We start from the raw sequence: 16,668 nt of genomic DNA on the forward strand, positions 1-16,668 counted from the left end.
CGGTTACAGAAGCAGAAACATAGTTACAGGGTAGGGATTGGTTAATTCAAATAAGGCTAGGAATTCACTCTGGGGAGTAGTGGAATTTTCCTCTCAGCTAGAAGAGGGCTGACGTGCCTTGCAATCTGGTCACTAGATGTTTCTCATACCCTCCTCTCCCGGAATTCCCCTTATCTTATCTAAGTACACAGCCTTGGTCGTCATGACTGTGAACATCCTGCTGGCCATTTCCCAACTGCTTTCTTTACTGAGGGACTATTGTTACATGAAATGGGGGTGCTCTGGTTAATACAAATACAGCTAGGGTCCTGTTTAAAATTTTATTAGTTACATGGTTTATACATTTCTCATTCCCCCATTTTCTTATGGTTACTTGAATGGAATCTTTCATTCAATAAAGACCGTTTCCCTATCTTTAATTTGCTGATATTGCTGGGTAAGCACTAAAGCCTGAACCACCGATAGCCTGTCTTTTACAAATTGGACTAGTCTACTGAGAATGCAGGGGCCAAAGGTGAGAATTAAAATGAGTACAATGAGCGGCCCTGCTATGGTGGACAGGAGGGTTGCAAACCAAGGGGATTGATTAAACCAGCTCTCAAACCATCCTTGTTGGGAGTGGAACTCTTTTCCTCTTTCTGCTAGCCGTTCTCTAAGTTTGCTCATGGTTAAACAAAAGAAAATTACAACCGAGAAAGTCTTATCTTTAAAGGGTTTGGGGTGCATTGCAGCTTCCATTCTGGGGTCTGGTCGATGGAATTGTCCTGATCCTGATGAGCTGCTTTCACGTGGGAGGCGTGGACCCAGGCAGCGACCCCGTCTACCTTGAGAGCAGTAGGAGTTGTCAGCAGGACGGTGTATGGTCCTTTCCAGCGAGGCTCCAAGTTCTTAGTCTGGTGCCTTCGCACCCACACAGAGTCACCAATTTGGAATGGATGTGGGACAATGGGCTTGTCCTGCTGCTCCCGATACGCTGCCGCCAAGGGTTTCCAGACTTCCTTCTGCACTATTTGAAGAGCCTGGGAAAAATTTTTTCCAGTAGTTTCTTGGTTACTACTTTGGCTGTTTTATGCTTGGTGGGGTATGCTTCCACCCATCCAGAGAAGGTGTCTATGAATACTAGAAGATATTTGTAGCCATATTGTCCAGGTTTAATTTCTGTAAAGTCAATTTCCCAATGAACACCTGGGCGGTGTCCTCTCACTCTGGTTCCAAGTCCAATTTTAGTCCGTCCTGCATTTACCCGAGCACATGCAGAGCATTGATTGGCCACTCGCTGTAGGGCTTCATCCTTTCCCAGGAGATAGCCAGAATTTTCTTCCCGGTCTAAGAGGGTTTTCATTTTATTTTTACTTAAGTGTGTGAGGGTATGCAAGTTAGTTATAAGTTCAAGAGTCTACCTTTTGGGCCATACTGTTTTTCCATTAAAAATTCATAGTTTCTGCTTGGAATTATAGGCCGCCCCCATTTTCTTAAGGCACTCAATGTCCTCCGGGCTATACGGGAGTGGGGGAAGACTGCTGGGCGATTTCTCCGCCATTGGGAGGATTCGTGCTGGTGGGGTTTCCTGTGACGCTGCCTCCCGGGCTGCCCTGTCAGCTAGGCAGTTGCCTCGTGCCTCCAGTGACTATCCATTGTCTCCAGGACAATGGATAATGCTTAGTCTCTTGGGCAAGAATAATGCAGTCAATAAGGCTATAATTTCAGTCTTATTCTTAATGTCCTTTCCTTCCGATGTCAATAGGCTCCCTTCTTCTATAGATTTCCCCATGTATATGGGCGGTTGCAAAGGCATACCGGCTGTCTGTGTAGACGTTAAGTTTCTTACCTTCTGCCATTTGGAGGGCCTTGGTTAGGGCAATAAGTTCCGCTTTCTGGGCCGATGTTCCCGGGGGCAGTCCTCCAGCCCAAATTACCTCAGTCTCCGTGGTAACAGCTGCCCCTGCCTTCCGCTCTCCATTTTCCAGAAAGCTACTGCCATCTGTGAACCAGGTGAGCTCAGCATCCTGAAGGGGGTGGTCTGTCAAATCAGGTCGGGTCCCATCACCAAGAGTTTAGTTCCAGTCCTCTCAGGAAACAACTGTGAGGTGGTGGTTGAATCCGGCAGCACAGCAGCTCCAATGGAATGTCACACCTCCTGCTGGGTCGCCTGCAAAATTTCTAAAGAAGCTTAACCTAAAGCCTGACTTTGGTGAATTCTCCCAATGCTTTCCTAGTTGCTTTACCTGAGCACACTCATTTTTGCAGGCTGGCACCCACTGGTTTTTAAGACAGTATAGGGTTGAAAATCCAAAGTAATACCAGGGTGGCAACTTTTAGTAACCAGATTGAACAAGGCTAGGACTCTCTAGACAGGCACAGAAGACTCGAAACTGTAGCCATTCCCCACAAGTGCAGTCTCCACTATTGCACATTTGTTACTACTATTTTTTCCATGCCTCTAACTTATGCTGTCTTAATTTTTAAGAAACAACTTTTTGGTCCCTTTATCTAAAGAGGACTGATGGGCGACGATCCATCTTCTATAATTTCTTCAGGCTGACTCAGGGGCGTTGTCTCTATACCTAGCCAGGGACCCTAAAAACTTAGCCTATTTTACCAAGAGGTTGCCAAGATTACATACCAGGAGTGATATTCTACTCCAAATTGGAGGTCATGTAAAGCATTTAACAACTGCACAAACTTTTTCTTTGGCTGCAACAGTGTAGCTTACTTAGCACCCATTTGCAAAGGCATTTTCCTGATTGTCTGGGGAACTTAATCCCTGCGACTCTAACTATGCTTCAGTTGCCAGATCTAAACAGATAATAGGGACGCAAGCCTCACATCCACCCTGAATTTGTGGCTGGTGTCAAATCAAACTTCACTCAGTTAGGACTTTAAACTATCCTCTATCACAGATGATTGACAAGTTCCTACCCAGTTATGAAAGGCATGGGCATTAGTAAGGCATACTTACAAACTATTTTATGACCTCCCGGCTCTGATTAATTTTGAATGGCCAAGCACAAGTGACTCTAGGATCTGACACCATCTCTGCCATCCAAGCTGTGGCCTACTGCATCTGGAGGCTTCATTGTCCCAGTAGTGTCTCTCCACGCAGGAATAAATGTCCCTTTGGCATTTCACTTTGTTGGTTGCTGGACTTGAACTCAGGGTCTGGGTGCTGTCTCTCAGCTCTCCAGCTCAAGGCTAGCACCCTGCCACTTTTAAGTCCCAAACACAGGGCCTGAGTGCCGTTCCTCAGCTCTGCAGCTCAAGGCTGGCACTCTGCCACTGTGAGTCCCCGGCCTGGTGCTTGAGTGCTGTCCCCCAGCTTTTCAGCTCAGAGCTAGCACTCTGCCACTTCAAGCTCCAAAGCAACTCTCAATAGCACTCTGACAGATTAGACACCACAGTCTCACAGGGACTTTGCTTTTCCCGGGCTGGCTCAAAACTGCGGCTTTCAGATCAGTGAGTCCTACAAAGGACACTTTACTCCAATTAGAAGCAACAAGGTGGTCAACTCAGAAATAGTCTCTAAGCATGATCTTACCTGGAACTTGGTGAGGGCCAAATTTACATCTGAATGAGGATCTGCTGTCCTTCTCCATGGGCCTGCTGCAGATTGCTATAGAGTAACTTACAAGAATAAGCTGAAATAGCAATTAAGCAACCATCTTGGTAGTCCTGATTTTTCTTGTTTTCTTTTTTCCTTGAAACAAACATTTAGGACAACTTCAATTTCAAACTTTGTTCAGAAACCCATTTCCAATGTTCTTTAAAACTTTTACTGATATTTGCTTAAACAATTAACACTTTAGCCTTTATTTGCATTTGAAAAATTTTTAAGGGCTCAAGGAACTCCCTTTGCTTCCAGGTTTCCTTTTTAGAGAGGCATTTTTTTTCCTGCAGCTTAGGTTACTGCCTAAAACTCCAGCAACAGTTTAAACTCAAATAAGTTTTTTTTTCCTCAATGCAAGAACTGTAAACATCATCAGTGCACCAAAAGTCTAAATCTGGACTTAGTTTCCTTCTTTTTCTAAAATACGTCCAATTGCAACCCAGTAACATGAACCCAAATCATACAGAGATAAACTTTTAAACATTCATTCCTTTTAAAATACTAATTATATTACCCAGATTTTACCATCAGATTTTCAGTGTCAGTCTGCAAAGAAAAAGAGCGAAGATGTGGATCTCAGTCCACCTGACCAGGTTAAGTGAACAGTCTTCATTCCAGCTTATTTACCCAGAGCTGCACCTTTGCCAGTTCACCTCTCACCCCCAAAGATGGTCACACAGGACTATCCTAAGTTTTCCCATCCTTTCTCTTAGCATTCGATTACCTAGACAGTTTTGAAAGATAGGTAAAGTCTCTGACATTAATAAATAAATTTACATTTTAATTCCTAATATTTATTTCCAAATTTTAACTTAAGGAAATAGATTCCAAATTCCCTAATACCTCTGGGTTAAACAGGATACAATCTTTACAATGTAAACAGCTCTATGCATTTCAATATCAGATTATTTTTAATGCAAATTTCATTTAGAAAATATTTTTTCTACTTTAGAAAAATACTTTTTACCAGTTTCTCTTTAAAACAATGCAATAACCCTTTGAGACACTGTAAAACATTTTAACCTAATAATTTTCTTGAAGTTTAGACTTAGATTTACCCAATTGCCTTTTTTTATTTCAAGTATAAATTTATTCATTGTTTTATACAGTATTCTGATAATTTAACCTTGAACATGTTCACTCACTCATTCACACACATTCATACTCAAAGATCTTAAAGCGCGCAAAATTAATATCGGCCGTTCAATTTCTGGAAGTTTGTGTCGAGAGAGCTTTGCCAATTTTACTCTTGCAGGTGAGAACCAGGTTTAAAACAAAACTTTTTACAAGGCAACTTAGCTGTGATTTATTTTTCCAGGGCTTGTTACAACTGCCCAGAAATACACACACAAAAATTGCAAGGATCCATATTTAAGACTGGTACCAATTTTGAAAACAAAACCAGACAACAAAAAAAACACCTCACAAAACAAGACAGAAGCAGAGACCTTTAAGTACCCCAAATTTTGATGGCATGCATGGTAGCAGTCACAGACTGTCCCATGTTAGTATTCAGTCCAAGTCCAAGTCCCATAACAACAAACACAAGAATTAAACAAACACTAAACGAGAGACACTTCGCAGCGCGGCTTCGGTGCAAAACCGAAAGGGGACGGGCGTTCGGGGGGGAGCTCGGAGTCTCCCCTATCAGATGGACTAGAGAGTCCTCAGACCGGGGCGAAGCCCCGAAAACCGATGGACTAGAGAGTCCTCAGACCGGGGCAAAGCCCCGAAAACAGATACCAGATGGGTCAGAAATCTGACCCCAGATGCCTCCGGGACGTCTCCCGGGGCTGCGGTCGGGAGTCCGAGCTCGTCAGCTCCTCCACGGGTCCGCCAGAATACAGATTGACACGGCCGAGTCACAGATTCGCTGGCGCTCTTAACATAAGACAAGGCAGACAAAAGACAGTACAGTTTGCTGGCCAGCTTACCTCCCGGAGGTGGGTCGGTGGTCCCTGGGTAGGGGGGGGGTCTCCTATCCCGGACGAGCCCCCAGATGTAAGACCCCCGGCTCAGCGGGATGTCTTCCAGATGGAGCCCCTTCCCAAGGATCAGCGAGACCACGCAGCCGGATGCAAACAGCAAGAGGTTTATTCAGGAACACGGGCGCCCGGGGCGACAAAGTCTCCTAGAAGACTTGCGCGCCGGGGCTTGGGGAGGAGGAGTATTTATGGGCAGCAGAAGCACGGTTACAGAAGCAGAAACATAGTTACAGGGTAGGGATTGGTTAATTCAAATAAGGCTAGGAATTCACTCTGGGGAGTAGTGGAATTTTCCTCTCAGCTAGAAGAGGGCTGACGTGCCTTGCAATCTGGTCACTAGATGTTTCTCATACCCTCCTCTCCCGGAATTCCCCTTATCTTATCTAAGTACACAGCCTTGGTCGTCATGACTGTGAACATCCTGCTGGCCATTTCCCAACTGCTTTCTTTACTGAGGGACTATTGTTACATGAAATGGGGGTGCTCTGGTTAATACAAATACAGCTAGGATCCTGTTTAAAATTTTATTAGTTACATGGTTTATACATTTCTCAATAGAAAGATGATTTCTGTCAACAACAGTAAAACTATCAACTAAGGATATACTGGAGAAGCACTCAAAGTTCACACTCTTACCCTAGCTACCAGAGAGGCTATCTGAGGATCAAGGTAAAAAGCCAGCTGGGGCACAAATGCACCTAAGACTCTCAACTCAAATTAACTTCTAGAAAATGGAAGGGGGATTGCCTCAATGGTAGGGTGGTTGACTTGAGCTGCAGAGCTCAGGGACAGAACCCAGGCCCAGGGGTAGGGTGGTATCCTTGAGTCTAAGAGCTCAGAGACAGTGCCCAGGCTAAGTTCAAACTCCATGACCCTAAAAACACAAAGTAAGTAAAGTTCAGACTTTTTACATTTATATTCTTACAGAATCTATCTTCCCACAATATGTCATCCTCCTGTGTTATGTAAATAAGCCTGTCAGGAATAGCCCAGTAGTTTGCCTTTAGAGATCAGCCTAGATAACCTCCTGTGGCCTAATGTAACATATCAGCCCAATGCATACAAAGCAGTGGTTTGGATCTGATAAAATCATGACTCGCTTCCTTATGCATGGCTTATCACAAGTCCAGGATTTGGGGAAGCTTAATATCAGAGCCAAGCTAAACCATTTCTTTTGAATATTTGTCAATGATATAGCTGTACTTTTACTTGCTTCTTGTGTCACTTACATTTTCTTCTTCTATCTTCAAGATTTTCTATCTGTCCTGTGAATGTCATTAAATCAGTCTGGCTAGGAAAAAAATGTTTGAAAACCCATTTTAACTATTCAGCAAAAAGGCAAGCTGGAGACATAGTTCAAATGAGCAAACAATCTGAGCAAACAGAATATAAACAGGAGATCCTGAATTGAAACCCTGGTATTGGACAGAAAACTACACTGGTGTTATCATTCCTTTTTATGTCAATCCATGAAATTGTAATTGTGCCTATATGTATACTTAGAATAGCACACATATAAGTATTAGAAAAGTACTACCTCTCTATATTCATAACTAGAAAGCTATAAAAATTGTTTCTGTGCATGTGTGTGAATGGTGAGCATGCAACTATCAATAATACAGGGGTTTCTTCAATCTCCAGGTGCGGGGCTGCTGATACTTGGACCAAGCCAATGTCCCTTACTCTTGGATTTTCTTTAAGTGAATTTGAAATGAAAACTCAACTGTCCAAGGAACCACTCACATCCCTGTAGATTAGGTATTGGATTGCTCTTTCATTGCTTCCTCCAACTCACTCAAGCATTACGAGACCCCCATATCATAGAGTTCACATACCCAGACAATCAAGCAGCCTAGAACCAAATGTAGGTGCCAGTGGATTAGGTTTGTCTATCCTCATGTAATTTCACTAGGAAACAAGATTTTCAATTTTCTTTGAAAGATATTATGGAAGAAAGGGAAGGAAGGAATTACACTGTCCCGAATGAAATACACTCTTTACTTGAATTATATAATGGAAGCCCATCTACATATCACCTTTAAAATAACAAAATGCACCATAGGAAACAATTAAGGGACTAAATTATAAGTCTAAAATAACTCAAAACCAAAGGGCAGGAAGCAGGATATCTTGCTACCAATTAGAAAGTTATGTCTTCAAAGACTGCTTTAAAAAGAAAAACATAAAGGTCTGTTTCTGTCCAATTTTATTGAGGTAAATTATACCTATTAAAACCTTGCCACTCAATCCTTGCTAAATTCTTTGCTGGGCCCACCATCTGCAGACATTCATCATTCTTTACAAAGGAACAATTTAAACATTGAAAACATACATTCCTCCTTTAGGAATCTATCCTGATATAGCCAGGACCTTTCTAAGGATGGATTGTACTAATGAAAGTAGAATAATCAGGTATTCAAACAGGTAGATTTTATCAGATTATATACTCAAGTTTGTTGCTTGTGCAAAAACTACATAACAAATAAACTTCCTACCTGCTGGTGTCAGCTCGTGGTTTATACAACCTGCTCAGGGCACTTTTGAGGTCCTTGTTCCTCAGGCTGTAGATGAAAGGGTTCAGGAGAGGAGTGACCACTGTGTACATTGCTGAGGACACAGCACTGTCCCTGGAAGAATGTGACAGAGCTGACTCAAAGTAGATCCCCACTGAGGTCCCAAATAATAAGCAGACAACAGACAGCTGAGAGCCACATGTGGAGAAGGCTTTGTACTTCCCACTTGAAAAGGACATTCTCAGCACTGAAGAAATAATCTTGTAGTAAGAGAAAAGGATCCCTAAGATAGGAAGGAAACCGAAAATGGTAGCAATAATGTCTTTAAACAAATTATTAATGAGTGTGTGCTTACAGGAAAGTTCCAGGACTTGAGAAGGGTCACAGAAGAAACTCAGAATTTCTACTTCCTTGAAATTGGTCATCTGTAATGCCATCCACACTTGCAGCTGTCCATCCAAGAAGCTGGTGACAAATGACAGCAGAATCAAGGAGACACAGAGATGAGGGTTCATGATGAGAGGGTAATTCAGGGGGTGACAGATGGCCACAAATCGGTCATAGGCCATCACACTAAGAAGCAAAGCATCCATACAACCAAAAGTGAGAAAAACAGAAAACTGGATGAGGCAGCCCACATAGGAGATGGCTCTGCTGTGAGTGTGGATGTCCACCAGCATCTTGGGGACTGTGCTGGAGATGAAGTCAATGTCAGCTAAGGAGAGGATGGAGAGGAAGAAGTACATAGGGGTGTGGAGGTGGGAGTCAGAGGTGACAGCCAGGATGATGAGCAAATTTCTGACCACAGTGATCAGGTACATGGACAGAAAGAGCCCAAAGAGCAAGGGTTGTATCTCAGGGTCATCTGAGAGTCCCAGAAGGTAAAATTCTGAGATGTGTGTTAGATTACACTGTTCTGCATTAATTGGAGTCCTTTGATATAAAGAGAGAACAATACAAAATGAAGAAGTCAGAATTCCACAATGATTTTGAACTCAAATATGCATAGTTGATACTGACATTCTCCACACTTTTCAGTTGTGACAAATCCAATAATCCTAGATTGTTTTATGTCTCATATATTCCCATTTATGTATTCATTGTAGATACTCAACTATGTTAGAACATTATAGGCAGTGTTTTCTGATCAGAGAAAGTACAGATTATTCTTCACTACAGCGTAACTCACAGCAGTTCTCTTTTAATCTCCGAAATTCATTTCCTTCCAATGTGTTTGCAAGCTCCTAGATTTCTGCATCCTTGCTTTGTTTCCTAATTTCTCTCTCTCTCTCTCTCTCTCTCTCTCTCTCTCTCTCTCTCTCTCTCTCTCTCTCTCTCTCTCTCTTTCTCTCTCTCTTTCTCTCTCTCTCTTTCTCTCCCCTCTCTCTGTCTCTCTGTCTCTCTCTCACTCTCTCTCTGTCTCTGTCTCTGTCTCTCAGTCTCTCTGTGTCTGTCTCTCTGTGTCTGCCTCTGTGTCTGTCTCTCTCTGTCTCTCTCTGTCTCTCTCTGTCTCTGTCTCTCTCTCTCTCTCTCTCTCTCTCTCTCTCTCTCTCTCTCTCTCTCTCTCTCTCTCTCTCTCTCTCTCTCTCTCTTTCTCTTTCTCTGTGTCTGTATGGATCCTAGGATTTTGACCTGGGCGTGGGTACAGGCCTTGAGGTTTTCCTGCCCAAAGGAAAGCTCAACTACTTGAGTAAGAAACACCACTTTTGGTTTCCTGGTAGTTAGTTAGAGATGAAAACTCACAGGTTTTGCTGCCTATGTTGGCTTTGAACCTCTCCCCACAGAGCTCAGCCTGTTAAGCAGCTTAGGATTGCAAGTATGAGACACCAGGACTGGGACTGAAGTACACTTAAAAAAAACACGAACTGCTCAGTTTCCTACATATAAATAAATCAAGAACTCTGATATGATATCTGCTTCTTCTTGAAGTGATTTCAGGAATTGAGGAATTTGCTGACAGTGTAGCACGGGATTCCTGAGACTTAGGCAATGTTGGTTGACATTTAGTGATTGGATTTCTTCCTTTTCAATCATCTTCTGATTATTGCACTTCCTATACTGGTTTCTAGCTTTGACCCCTGCAGCTTTGTTTTGTGATCAGTCAATAATCCCCTCAACAAGAATCTGCTATTCTCTTCCTCAAAGTCAGAGAGACAAGTTCTCACTGGGGGCCTAACAAGGTCTTTCACAAATCACATTCCAATACTAAATATTCGGTGACAATAGACAAATGGAAAGTCACGCTGTTTTTTTTAATGAAACCATCTACCACCACTTCCATACGAATAGTTTTTTCAGTAATATTCTACTAGATAACAAGGCAGCATATAGGAAAACACTAAGAAATTTTACGTAAGATTCCTGTGAGCTGCAGCGGAACAATGTAATAACTTACATTCTTCACTACTGCTGTTCCTTGATCTCCTTTAACAGAATTCCAAGTTTCTGCCTTGTCTTCATTATGCAGAAGCAGTACTTGCAGTTGTTTGCTCTTTAGTTAAGACATTTCACTGTATATTGAGAGAAGAAGGAAAACTCTAAATCACCAGGAATCTTGCAGAAAACACACTTGTATGAATAGTGTGGTACACTCACTACACACTTGGTTGCGTTGTGTCTCTGTTGGGTCCTGTCCATGAAGTACAGATGAAAAGATTGTCCCATGCCTGAAGTGTATGAAAACCTCAGGCTCAGTCCTCACAGTGGACCATGAATAGGGCAACACAGGAGAATTTCCAACTGGGGCTAATATTGCATTGGAGATATTTAGGGAGATGTCAGGGGACTGGCTTGTAATAGGCTCTTCTATGATTGTGGATGCACAATTCACAGAGTTCACAATTAGCCAAACTGGTGTCGAGCAAATCATCTCTAAGGACTCACTAACATGGATGGCGGGTGAGGAACAAATGCCTGAAAGAATAGTTTTGAAGCATGTCCTTTGATAAACAAAGGTGGTCTAGTCTATGCATAGATGACATGATGCAAAGTATGGCTAATTATAGGCTATACAGGAAGGCCATTCTGCGTTGCAATCCCTTTGGACAGTTCCCAGACAATTCATAAAGGAAATATCTAGAATATCAGTGTCTTGAATAGGGGACTACCAAGAAGGAATGGATCACAGGGAATCAGTGAACAGACAGTGGAGAATTTTTTTACAATACTCAATGTTCATGTATAAGAGGAAGTGTGGATATTAATGTTTCCGTTGAGGAAGGGGGAGAGGGAGAATTTTGGAAAGTGTGATCGGGTTTAAGATGCATTGTACATGTACATGAATGTCTTAAATGGAAAGTTCTGTCTAAAAACAAGTGAAGAATTAATATCTCTGAACCGAGGCTGCACTGTTGGCTCCCATCTGTGATCCTAGCTACTCAGGATGCTGTGAGTGAAGATCAGGTTTTTAAGCCAGCATGGGCAGGAAAGTCTGTGAGACTCTGACCTCCAATAGACTACTCAGCAAGGGCTGGAAGTGGCACTGTGGCTCAAGTAGTGGAGCAGTGGACTTGAGCCACAAAACCCAGGGGCAGTGTCTAATCCCTGAGTTCAACCAGAAGGACCGGCACAAAAAATGTTAAAAACAGAAAGTAATGTATATTTAACTCTCATCAATGACTCATGTGAAATGCAAAATTTTAATTAGAAATGCCAGTTAAAGCACATGGTGGTATGCTATAGCAGATTCCAGAAGTGACATCAGGACACACAGAGCCTCCCCATACTTCAAAACTATAAACGATGAGACACACTTTTCATATGATTTATTTTAGGCAGTTTCATTTGTTTGAACCATATTATACATGCTAGTGAACCTTCTGTCATGTGGGAGAGTGCATTTAATATTTTTCTAGGTTAAGTAGCAAGGAAAGTCACATTAATTTTTTCCTGACCCAAAACACTAACACATGAAGAAAAGGTCAACATCTCTGGTCATAAAAGAAATGCAAATCAGAACAATTCTAAAATTCCACCTCACTCTAGTTAGAATGGCCAGGATCAAGAAAACTAATAACAATAGATGGTGGAGGGGGTGTGGCCAGGAGGGATCACTACTACACTGTTGGTGGGAGTGAAAACTCGTTCAACCACTATGGAAAGTAGTATGGCAGTTCCTCAAAAGACTAAACATAGAGCTTCCCTATGACCCAGCATTTCCACTACTTGGCATTTACCCAATCGTCCAGAAACAAGGACAGACTAAATCCACTAGCACAACAATGTTCATTGCAGCACTATTTACCATAGCAAAGATATGGAACCAACCTAGATGTCCCTCAGTTGATGAGTGGATCAACAAGATGTGGTATTTGTACACAATGGAATTCTATGCTGCTGTCAGAAAGAATGACATCACCACATTTGTTAGGAAATGGGAAGACTTAGAAAAAATAATATTAAGTGAAGTCAGACTCAAAGGAAGATAGGCCCAAGGGTTTCCCTCATTTTCATAATCAGTAGAAACCTTGGTTTCTCCTAGCAGAGATTTGCAATAGACCAAAACCTTGATACATAAGGCAATACAGTATGACACTAAATGAAAGGACCTCTAGGATATAGAAACAAAAGCCATATAATGAGTGATTGTTTTCCTTTATGTACTATGTTATCTCTCATCTCTTTTGTTGTCCCTTGGTTATCTCATGTTGTTAGAGTATCTCACTTTGTTATCTGATATATTGGACATATTTGTATTTGGTTATTTGAAAGTGGATAGGGAAGGTGGGAAAACAAGATGAGGGGTGGGTGTGGTGGGGAGAGAAATGGGGACCAAGGCATAAGGAGGGTATCAATGTATGTGAATTAATGCACCTTCTTTCTGGTGAATATACTGTAACCCTTCTATTAATTACAATAAAAATATATGAAAAAAACCACACCTTCCAAAATACTCCCACTCGCCATTCACCAACAGAAACATTAATAGACACACTTTGTCTTGTGCATGCATATTGAATATTGTGAGAAAATTCTCCACTGTTCACTGATTCCATGTGATTCAATCCTTCCTGCTAGTCCCCCATTCAATACACTGATATTCTATGTATTTCCTTTATGAATTGTCTGGGAATTGTCCAAAGGGTTTGTAACATGGAATTGCCTTCCTGCATAGCCTATAATTAGTCATACTTTTCATCTTGTCATCTATGCATAGACTAAACCAGCTTGGTTTACAAAAGACATGTTTCAAAACTATTAGGCATTTTTCCCTTCACCACCCCATCCATGTTATTGGGTCCTTAGCACCCTTCCCTTTCTTATTTCAAATAATCCAACATAAATAATACGCCAGGGAACACAGTCAAGTATAGTAACAATATGAGATTAACCAAAGGGCAACAAAGGAGTAGAGAAATAACATAGTACATTAAGAACAACTATCACAAAAGATAATGCTTTTGTTTCCCTAACCTAGAGATCTTTTCATTTAGTCTCATCCTACATGATCTTATGAATCTAGGTTTTATGCTATTGTAATCCTCTGCTAGAAGAGTCTTAGATGTGTACTAATTATTGCCAATGAGAGAAACCACTGACCCTATGTTCCTTTGGGTCTGGCTTACTTAGGTTACTTAATATGTTTTTACTTTTTATTTCGTCTTTCCTTTGGTTTATTCCCAGTTGTCACTGTTTTTGATTTCTGTACTCTTCGTTTTGAGTGTAAATTTATCTGATTTGGGGAAGGAAAAGGGAATCACAGAAACAGTATAACCAAGAGTGAACCAATTCAAGATACTCACTAGACAATATGCTGAAAATGAACTTTATAACTAGGGAGGGCACTGAGAGAGGGAAAATGGTGACAAAATGAAGGAGTAGGTAACACTATTTTCAAAGCAATGTTCTCATTATCTTAATTTTGTAACTGTAACCCACCTGTACATAACCTTTACAATAAAAGTTAAATGAAAAGCAAGTTGACTGCAATTTTTAGAAATTCCATTTTAATTCCACACATGAAGTCTTTTTTCCCCTACCATTATGTGTATGGTTTTCTGAGGTGAATGTTGAAAATTTGGCAACTATAATTTTGTTTTCATTTTTATAATCAATACTTATGAAAAATATTTTACCTACCTCATTCGGTTGAGTCCAGTGTACATAATGATATACACTTGCCATGTAATAATAGTCATTGATATAAAAAGACGGGAAGTTTTGATTTATATTTTTCATACATGATGTAAATTAAATTATTTTAAAAGCTAAAAAAAAGAATAGGTCTGTCTAATTGGGGTCTTCTATTCTTCCATATGCAACTTTAGTGTATGTGCTTTAACTTCTTTGAGGTCTTTGAATGATTGCGTTGAGCTTCCAGATTTTTGTGTTGACCATCCTCCTGGATTGTTCTATCTGCTAATTATTGTTCTGCTTAAACGGGGTGTATCTGCTAAGAATTGTTCTATAGGCTAAGAATAGTTCGGTCTTTCATTCTTCCATATGCAACTTCAGTGAATCTGCCTTTACTTTTTCGAGGTCTTTGACCCTGTATATTGGAGAATGAATGTTCGAGGTTTACTTCCACCTGCATTGTTCTGTCACTAAGAGTTGTTCTGTCTAAACGGCGTCTTTTATTCTTCCACATGCAACTTCAGTGTATCTGCTTTTATTTCTTACAGCTCTTTGAACAAGTCTCCATTAGGAGACTGGATTTTTGCGTTGAAACTTCTGTTGCATTGCTATATCTGGTAAGAATAGTTGTGTTTAAATAAGTTCTTTTATTGTTCCGTATGTAACTTCAGTGTATCCGCTTTTACTTCTTCGAGGCCTTTGATCCTGTATAATGGAGACTGGATTATTCCGGTTGAACCTCCTTTGGCATTGTACTCTCTGATGAGTATTGTTCTGTCTAAATGGGGACTTTTATTCTTCCACATGCAACTTCAGTGTATCTGCTTTTACTTCTTCCTGCTATTTGACCAAGTAAAATGGAGACTGGATTTTTGCGTGAACCTTCTGTTCCATTCCTCTAACTGGGAAGAAAAGTTCTGTCTAAACGGGGTCTTTTATTCTTCCATATGCAACTTCAGTGTATCTGCGTTTACTTCTTCGAGGTCTTTGAGCCAGTGTAATGGAGACAGGATTTTGGCGTTGAACTTTCTCCTTCATTATTCAATCAGCTAAGTATTGTTCTGTCTAAACGGGGACTTTTAGTCTACCATATGCAACTTCAGTGTATCTACGTTTACTTTTTGAGGTATTTGGTCGATAAAACGGAGACTTGATTTTTAGGTGGACGTTACTCCTGCATTGTTCCATCTGCTAAGTATTGTTCTGTCTAGGCAAGGTCTTATATTCTTCAATGTGCATCTTTAGTGTATCTGCTTTTACTTCTTCTAAGTCTTTTATCCAGTATAATGAAGACTGGATTTTTGCATTGACCTTCCACCTGCACTATTCTATCTGCTAATTTTTTGTATAGTCTTTTTTATTGTAATTAATAGAAGCGTTACGTTATATTTGCCAGATCGTAGGTGAATTACTTCAAAAACATTGATGCTCCCTCATGTTTTTGTCTCCGTTTCCCTCCTCCCACTCCCTCCCCTCATCTTGTTTTCCCCTTCCCAATCCTATTTCAAATAAACATATATACCATATACCAGATAACAAGGTAAGATACTGTAACAATATGAGATAACCAAGGGACAACAAAAGTGATGAGAAATAACATAGTACATTAAGAAAAATAATCACACATTATATGGCTCTTGCTTCCATATCCTGGAGGTCCTTTCATTTAGCCTCATCCTATATGGCCTTATGTGTCTAGGTCATGCCCTGTGTAAACTGCTAGGAGAGTCCAAGGTTTATACTAATTATGACAAGTGAGGGAAACCATTGAACCTATGTTCCTTTGAGTCTGGCTTACTTCACTGTTTTCCAAGTCTTTGCATTTCCTTGCAAATGGGGCTATGTCATTCTTTCTGATTGCAGCATAGAATTCCATTGTGTATAAATACCACATTTTTTTGATGCACTCATCAACTGAGGAGCATCTGAGTTGGTTCCATATCTTTGCTATGGCAAATAGTGCTGCAATGAACATCGTTGTACTAGTGGGTTTAGTGTGTGCTTGGTTCTATCCAGTTTCTTTTTCTGTATGAAGATGTTTAATCTCTGTGGAAAATGGTAATTGCATTGGCCATCAAAAAAATTCAACATTTTCTTATGTCATCATTTGATCTTATTTCTTACTCTCCCTTAGATTAATTTTAATGCTTCTAGAGCTTGCCGTGCAATAAAAAATTTCTGAGATATAAAAAATAATATCCATTGAATGCTTTTAAATTTTAAAGTAATTGTGCTAAAGTGCAGTATTTTAACATATCCTTTTTGTTTATAATGTATCTTAATTGCATATCTGTCATTCTCCCTACCCATCTATTAGATCCCTACCTATCTCCTAAAATTTCCATTTTCCACATACATATAATTGAATATTATGACCATATTTGATCAGCATTCCTCTCTCCATTTGTCTACCAGTCTACACTTAGTCCTATAGCTCAGACAAAACATGTTTTGGCTTACAAATGTTCCTTTGTTAAACTGGTGTTTGATTGTT

General features: G+C 40.6%; 1 protein-coding gene across 1 annotated transcript; it reads right to left on the reverse strand.

Moving 5' to 3' along the window:
• Positions 1-683: 683 nt before the first annotated feature.
• Positions 684-14,206, reverse strand: LOC150068070 (olfactory receptor 7E178-like). Its single transcript, XM_090337985.1, has 6 exons — positions 14,181-14,206; positions 8,085-9,035; positions 2,624-2,636; positions 1,829-2,006; positions 1,205-1,326; positions 684-1,019 (listed from the first exon to the last, which is right to left on the reverse strand). The coding sequence occupies exons 1-6, from the start codon at positions 14,204-14,206 to the stop codon at positions 684-686; spliced, it is 1,626 nt and encodes a 541-aa protein (XP_090194111.1).
• Positions 14,207-16,668: the final 2,462 nt, after the last annotated feature.

This window comes from Megascapheus bottae, chromosome 1 (assembly GCF_031878675.1).
Source record: "Megascapheus bottae isolate mThoBot1 chromosome 1, mThoBot2.hap1, whole genome shotgun sequence".
Lineage (NCBI taxonomy): Eukaryota > Metazoa > Chordata > Mammalia > Rodentia > Geomyidae > Megascapheus > Megascapheus bottae.

What these genes read in the sequence shown, in the direction of transcription:
- LOC150068070 (XM_090337985.1), bottom strand. Translation starts at nt 14,206, where the DNA reads ATGTACACTGGACTCAACCGAATGAG. An exon ending in GGCCCTCCAAATGGCAGAAG is followed by an intron (nt 1,327 to 1,828) that starts GTAAGAAACTTA and finishes AAACCCTCTTAG; the next exon opens with ACCGGGAAGAAAATTCTGGC. An exon ending in AAATTGGACTTGGAACCAGA is followed by an intron (nt 1,020 to 1,204) that starts GTGAGAGGACAC and finishes AATTTTTCCCAG; the next exon opens with GCTCTTCAAATAGTGCAGAA.